The following is a 7790-nucleotide window of genomic DNA, read 5'->3' as shown; positions in this document are numbered from 1 at the left end:
TCTAAATTCATATCACCCTGTTTCCTAACATTTTTATTTATTTATTTTTTTTAATTTATTTTTATTTATATTGAGTACACTGTAGCTGTCTTCAGACACACACTAGAAGAGTGCATTGGATCCCATTATAGATGGTTGTGAGCCACCATGTGGTTGCTGGGAATTGAACTCAGAACCTCTGGAAGAACAGTCAGTGCTCTTAACCGCTGAGCCATCTCTCCAGCCCCGTTTCCTAACATTTTTAACAATGGCTCATTCATATACTGCTCATTTATTAGTTCCCGCTTGTCCTGGGAAGGTTGTTCATTTGGTTTTTATTTTTGTTTTCAACTTGACACAAGCTACAGTAATCTGGGAAGAGAGCATCTCAATTGAAGAACTGCCTTCATCAGACTGACCTATAGAATCAGTAGGGCATTTTCCTGATTCATGATTTGGGAGGGTCTAACTCATCGTGGGTAATGCCACTCCTAATCCAGTGGTCCTGGGTGGTATTAGAAAGCCAGGGAGCAAGCCATGGGGAACAGGCCAGTAAACAGATTTTCCATGGTCTCAGCTTCAGTTCCTACCTCAAAATTCCTGCCTTTAGTTCCTGCCCTGACTTCCTGTCATGAGAGATTACAACCATAAGCTTAAATAAACCCTTCCCCCCCCCCCAAAGTTGTTCATGGTCTTTATACCAGCAAGAGAAACCAAACTAAGATGGTAGTTATCTGAAAGGAGATTTCCCATTAGTGTAACAATAAACCTGCTATGTATTGGAGGTTGCCCAAGAACTGATTCTCTCGCTGCCATCTCTCTTAAGTGTTGGAACTACAGATGGCTACCACCTTGTCCAGCGTCTTCACCTCAAAGTTGTTTAGATATAACATCTTGCCTAGACTGTACCTGACACATAGTATGTGCTTGATAAAAGCTAAAAAATGAATAGTCATGTCACAAGTGTTCAAAATTTATTACCACCAGCCTACCTAGGGTTCTCATAACTCTGGAGGTTAGGAAAAATAACAGAATAAAAAAATGCCACATCTTTTTTGAGTGTAAATTGTTGAGAGCTTTTAAGGAACTATTTAAATAAGTTGAAACAAAAAATTTGAAAATACATATTTTTATGGTTTATAGTTGCACTTGCAAACACATCTGACTCCCCGAGAGTAGCATCTTTGCACTGGTCTTTTGGGGCTGCTTTGCAGGAAATACCTGAGAAAGCAGAAGGCATGTTTTGTGGTTTGGGCTGGGGGTGGGATGCAGGCTCATGCCTATAATGCCTTGGGAGGTAGAGGCAGGCATTAAGGCCATTCTCTGCTACATAGCAGAATGTGAGGCCTGCCTGGCCTAAAGGAGTCTCTGCCTCAAAAAAAAAAAAATTATGAGCAAGGAGGAAACCATCTATTGTTAAGATCTGTAGTGGTGGTTTAACTCTTTATAAAGCAATTGTCACATTATCGTCTCTGAGTCCCACCACTTCCTCTTGCTTGGAACAGACAGCAGGGATTATGAACATCCTTTTTTTTTTTTAACGCATTAGGAAACTGAGATTACTAAATGTGTTCTGGAGGCCTCCTGGGAATGGGGAATGGTAGTGGGGCTGCCGCTATTGAACCATTGGTACTTAGGAAGACATTGTTAACTATTGTCTGTGTGAGCATGGCTGATGCTGTGCTACAGGTCAAAACTAAGGGGCCTCTGTGCTAAGGCCAGAGCTCTACCATTGGACAAGTGCCCAAACTCCTCCCAAATGAACTGTATTGCAGTAGGACCCATGACTTGCAGTTAGGGGAAACTGAGCTGGAGTAATTTTCTGTGAGTGAACAGAAAATGACTAAGAAGACATTAATGGCAGGGATCCTCTTGCTAAGGGCAGACCACGGATTTATATACACCGATGGCGGGAGGGTTCAGATATTAAGTATTAAAATAAGTTCAGATGTTAAGTATGAAAATATCAAGAATGATCAGAGGGCAAGAAGGATTCTTGCTAAAATGAGGCTCAGCTAGGACCAACAGGAAGGCCAAGGTGCAGGCCCGTCACAGAAGTGGGCTTAGAGGTACCTCTTTTAAACAGTTTGGAGGGAGAGCCCATGGGAGGAGAAGGATGGCGGGCAGCAGGAGCTGTGGACTGGTGTACTGGGTCTGGCTCTCCTTTAAAGGAAGCATTGCCTAGCAGCACTAAGAGCTGAATGGAATTAAGAGAGGACTCCCAATCCCTGCAATTTGCTCCGCCCCTTCAACCAGCTTCCAGATTCAGGGCGGGCTCCGCAAGTCGGCGGGCGGGGTCGATGGCGCTGATTGGCTGTCTGCGCTGGCCTGGGGTTTCCCCGGCTCCGCCCACTGTCGTCCCCGCGCTCCTTCAGCTGGCGAGACCGCGCACTGGCCCCAGCCGCGCGCCCGGGGCGGGAGGAGCCGCGGCCCGTGTTCGTCCCCCCTCCCCCCTCCGGGTCCTCATCCTTAAAGCTCGAGTCCGCTCGCCCCGCCTGTTGGAGAGGGCACAGGGCAGCGGAGGGCGTTTGGCCGCGGCTAGCCAGCATTGAGCGAGCAGGCGTCTGAGGCGACAGAGCGGCGGCAACTGGCCCGGAGTCCCGGCCCGGTACGGGGACCGTGAAGGGAAGGTCCGGGGCACGGTTGCCCTCGGTGGCAGTGCGGCCGAGCCCAAACTACCCAGGTCGCTACTCCCTTCAGTCTAGGAGGCGCACAGTCGCTTGGGGCTGCCGCCATCCCGAGGGCGGGGCTCCTGGGAATTGGGTATCTGGACCGCCGCGGTCTGTTCCAACCGCCGCCCGCACCAGGTAGTGACATCGTCCAGCCCGTGACCATGTTCGACAAGACGCGGCTGCCGTACGTGGTCCTCGATGTGGTGTGCGTGTTGCTGGGTACGTAGGCGCCGCGGCCCGGGGGTCTTCCGGGCGGGAGGGGGGTGGACTTGCCGCGGAGCCGCGCTCCGGTGTAGGGTGGGTGTGCCCGGCGGGCGGGCGGGCGTGCGCGCGCGTGCGTGCGCCGCAGCTGCGGAGAGAGTTGCGGGGAGCCGCTTGCTCAGCCCGGGGTCGGGGGTGGGGGGGACCCCGCTTCTGCATCCAGCACTGTGGCTCCAGCGTGGGCTCTCCCTGCCTGTCTGCCGGTGTGCTGAGTCTAGCCCTGCTTGGCCTCTGTTCTCGCCTGTGCTGCTCCCCTCTGTTTCCCGGCCCACTCTAACAGGCAGAGGGTGGGCTCCTCCCTCTGCACGGTGCAGAGAACCCTGGTCCCTGGCGCATCAGGTTCTGCAGTGAAGCTGGGAGGTTTGGTACACTCGGACTTTTCCCTCCATGAGTAGGCAGGCTTCGGTGCCCATCTTATCGTAGCTTGTGAGAAGCACTTGAAAGTTTTCCGTCTATAAAAGGTTTAGAACATTCCTAATTAGAAGGCGCCGTCAGGTTGTAAATTGTCAGGTTGCGAGAGGGATGAAGATGGCCAGGTTTCTGCCTGACTGAGGTCTGAAGAAGCTTGCTTTCCCCCATCCCGTAGGAGTCCTCCTGTTTGCTTCTAGCGCAGCCCTGCCTCGGTGTGCCTGTCTCCTGTGACAACCTGGCAAGGAGCTTCTTTAGCTTCTTTAATTTCTTTAGCTACGGCAAAGTTGAGGTTATTTTCCTGATGGAAGACTTCAGTTCTGGGGTCTTTTTGTCTCCAGATGGGTTTTTTTTTTTAATTTTTAATTTTTTTTTTCAGGAAAAACAAAAACAAATATCCCAAACCTCCAAACTAGGGTCATCTGGTCAAGGGATAGGCAATGGGTGGGGTGGCTTTCACTTTTCTTTTCTTTTCTTTCTTTCTTTCTTTTTTTTTTTTTTTTTTTTTTTTTTTTTTTTTTTTTTGCCTATGTCTGTCACTTGTAAACCGTTGGGTCAGGCACTTGTACCTAGTTGTAAGCCCTTGGAGGCTTGGGTGGGTGGGACTCTGGCTTAAGTAATTGACGTAGTCCTGGCGTAGTCCTGGCGAGTTTTCAAGGCGACTGGACTAGTGGCTTTTGCATCCTAGATACAAATCAGTATAAAGGCTTCTCAGAGATAGGAAATTTCCCCAAGCTTTAATCTAGCCGTTCTAGACTATTTCCCGCTTCCAGCCTGACCATTAAGGTGCCTATTATCTTGTCAAATTGTTAAAATTTCAGTACCTGTTTTTTTTAAAAAATGCATTTTCTTAAAGAGTTCTTTCTTTCTTTCTTTCTTTCTTTCTTTCTTTCTTTCTTTCTTTCTTTCTTTCTTTCTTTCTTTCTTTCTTTCTTTTTTTTTAAATCTGTGCAACTTCTTTATTTACCAGGACACGGCATCCCTTATAGTTTCATAGTGAATTGTAGGAATTCACTATGAGGGGATTCAGTCCTAGAACATTCCTTAGGATGTGGTGACTTGCAACCCAGGCACTTGTGATGCAGAGGTAGGAAAATATTTAGTTCAAGTTCAGCTTGGGCTACCTAGGGAAAGCCCGGGTCACTAACCAAGAACAGTCTATATAAACATATTTTTAGATATTGGGGCATATTAGTTTAAGTTATTAGCTTATAAAATATTTTCCCTTTCTCTCTTTTCTGCCTTCTTTCCTTTCCCTTCTTCCCGCTCTCCTTTCCTTCTTTCTTCTTTCTATATAGGGTCTTGCCGTGCAGCCTGGTTTGGAACTTCTGTCCCCCTCTTCCTCAGCCTCCAGTGTGCTGGGACTCTCAGCATGCTCTACCATGCTAAATTATGGTGTTGTTTTCCTATGGACCCAACACTGATTAGGAGGGCTGAACCAATATATACTACCCATAGGGAGCCACAGCTAATATTATTAATATGAAGCCATATAGTAGATCTATACCTTCTGATTAATTAATTAATTTAGTTCTCAGTAAACCAGACCACAGTTTCCCCTCCCCCCATTCCTCCCAGTCCACCCATCCACTCCTCCCAGTCCCCCTCCCCCCAGGTCCACTTCTGTTTCCCCTCAGTAAAGAGCAGGCCTCCCAGGTATATCCACTGAACATGACATAATAAGATACAATAAGATTAGACACAACCCTCATATCAGGGCTGGAGGAAAATTCATGTGGTGGCGTGGTGTCCTGTCTCATGCTTTTAATACCATCACTCACATGGTTAAAGGAGAAAGATTCCTGAGTTAGAGGCTGTTCTGGGCTACATAGTTGGTTCAGGTTAACCTAGAATCTCTATTGAACAAATAAACTGACAAATATCATGTATAGTGGGAAAATATATATGCAGTGCAGTTTTATGAATTCTGCTTTCTTGCGGGTGGCCTATATTTGCAACATGACGCATCCTGTTGACCGCCGAGTAATCTTATAGTAATGTAATTGGCCTCACGGTTTCCAGAGTATGCTCTCCTTAAGGCATTGTCAATATTCATTGTGTCTTCCCATACCTCTTGGGTTTTTTGTTGTTGTTGTTTTTGTTTTGTTTTTGAAACATGGGCCCTGCAGCTCAGGTGAGATTACTGTGTAGCCCAGGCTAGATTTAAACTTCTGCCATTCCCCCAACCTCAAAAGTGTTAGATACAGGCATGAACCACCATACCCGGCCAGCTATGATGTTCTTACTGATTTGAAGAAAAGCTCTTTTGAGGGATTCTATATTACTTTAGGTTTGCCTTTTTAAAAAGATACTTTACCATTTGAATCTTTTTTTATAGATTAGCATTTCTTTTTTAATAATTTTTATTTTACATGCATTAGTGTTTTGTCTGTATATATGTCTGTGTGAGGATGTTAGATTTTGGAGTTACAGACAGTTATAAGCTGCAGTGTGGGTGCTGAGGATTGAACCCAGGTCCTTTGGAAGAACAGTAAGTGCTCTTAACCTTTGAGCCATCTCTCTACCCCCATCTTCTTGAATGCTATTTTATCTGTTTATTTATTATTATTATTATTATCTATTATTATTGTTTTTTTCTTGTGTTGCTGCTGAAATTTTTTTAAAGTAGTTCAGTGTATTGTCAAGATAGCCCAGATTTCCCTTTTCCTAAGTAGAAAGTAACCTACTTATTTTAATTAGACATGAAAGTGTAATTAGATATAACAACATCAGCTCCCACAATTAACACTAAGGGAGAAAGAACACTGATACAGAATGTTTTTAAGATTGACTTTTAGAAGACAGATTTAGAAGCAAACTTAACTTTCTAGGAGTGGGATTTATTTGCCATACTGACAGAGATTGGCAGCCTAAAATTGTTTGCTTCAAGGGAGCATTCAGTCTGGCTTAAACTTTTTCCCTTTTTCTGTGGAGCATCCACAGGTAAAAGTTGACTACACTGGCAGAAAGATGATGAAGCACTTCATAAATATAGGTTATGTGAAAGTGATTCATAATTATAATGTGAATATGTTCCATATTCTGTTAATGACTACTCCAACATCATTCTGTATACCCATTTTAATATGATGATGTAACATGATTTTGTTACACAAGTACTTTATAATTTTTACCCAGGGTGATGTCTTTTGAAGTGATCATTAAACATTATGTATATATGTATTTGTGTGTGTGTTTATTTCTAAATAATCTCCATTAATTCATCAATATCTAAATTATTAGCTCCTTTTGTAGTAAACTCTTGGAGAAAAGAAATTTGAGAGATGATATGTATTTGATCCTGTGAAATGAAGTAATCTTTTTTGTGGTTCTTTTGAGTCCTTGATTTGACATGCCTATTGTTGATTTCTGTTTTAATTTGCCTCCTTGCTTATTTATTTATAGGTAGAGTCTTGACATGTAGTTTTGGCTAGCCTGGAACCCACTATGTGGACCAGGCTGGCCTTGAACTCAGAGATCTACCTGCCTCTGACTCCTAAGTGCTGGGATTAAAGACAGGTGCCACCACACTCGGTCTTGCTTTTGTTCTTGTGATCAGTGGTTCTAAAACTGTTGGTAAGTCTATAAACAATCGCCTGAACACATGAAAAGCTACTCTATAAAGAACAATAATAGAGTTGGTATAAAAGTGGCTATTTTAGCCCAATATTATACTATGTTCTGAATATAACTTACTGTTTAATTACTAAGGATCATTCTGTATTTTAGCCACCAGTTAATAGGCAGAGTCCATTAATTGATTCAGTGCACACTCTGGGATGACTTTTGTACTTTGAGTGCTGGGGATGGCAAGGTAAATAGGACGGTCCCTTCCCTAAAGAAGCTCAGAGTCTAGTGAAGGAGAAACAAACAAGATGTTACATCATGCTAAGTGTACCAATGCAGGCATGGTGCCCTTTGATCAAGGAGAAGGGCCACAGCTTAGATCTGTACCATTGTAGAGCCGTGATTTATCATTTTACTCTCAGAGATATGGAAATGCCAGAAGCTGCCTAGCTTTGCGTTTATAATTTTTTTCTCCCCAATTTTCAACTTGATCTTGGGGAATAGGGACTCAAGTATCTGTGCTCACGATTTGTCTGTAGGTAGTCCTGTGATAGCTAGGACATAGATGGAACTGGCAAAACATGCCTTTAGTGTGTCTGTATTTGGCTGTGTAGTGATCACTTTATAATACCTGTCTGTGCTGCATAGACCTTAGACTTAGACTTGACGCTGGCTTCTTGATGTAGAATGATGAAGTAGAATAATCTTTTTTGTGGTTTTTTTTTTGAGTCCTTGATTTGACAGGCCTATTGTTGATTTCTGTTTTAATTTGCCTCCTTGCTTATTTATTTGTAGGTAGAGTCTTGACATATAGTTTTGGCTAGTCTGGAACCTACTATGTGGACCAGGCTGGCCTTGAACTCAGAGATCTACCTGCCTCTGACTCCTAAGTGCTGGGAGTAA

At 44.1% G+C, this 7790-nt stretch overlaps 1 protein-coding gene across 2 annotated transcripts in view; it reads left to right on the top strand.

The window, feature by feature from the left end:
* Positions 1-2386: 2386 nt before the first annotated feature.
* Plpp1 (phospholipid phosphatase 1) overlaps positions 2387-7790 on the top strand; it is a 63749-nt gene continuing 58345 nt past the window's right edge. Inside the window, exon 1 of one of the 2 annotated variants that reach the window (XM_052159662.1) lies at positions 2387-2870. In XM_052159662.1, coding sequence (XP_052015622.1) covers positions 2813-2870 — 58 coding nt within the window. In that variant the 5' untranslated portion in view covers positions 2387-2812. The remainder of the gene's footprint in view (positions 2871-7790) is intronic. The other variant, XM_052159663.1, reaches the window with a different exon arrangement.

The sequence above is a fragment of the Apodemus sylvaticus genome, chromosome 16 (genome assembly GCF_947179515.1).
Source record: "Apodemus sylvaticus chromosome 16, mApoSyl1.1, whole genome shotgun sequence".
Lineage (NCBI taxonomy): Eukaryota > Metazoa > Chordata > Mammalia > Rodentia > Muridae > Apodemus > Apodemus sylvaticus.
This window is presented reverse-complemented; position numbering and strand designations above follow the sequence as displayed.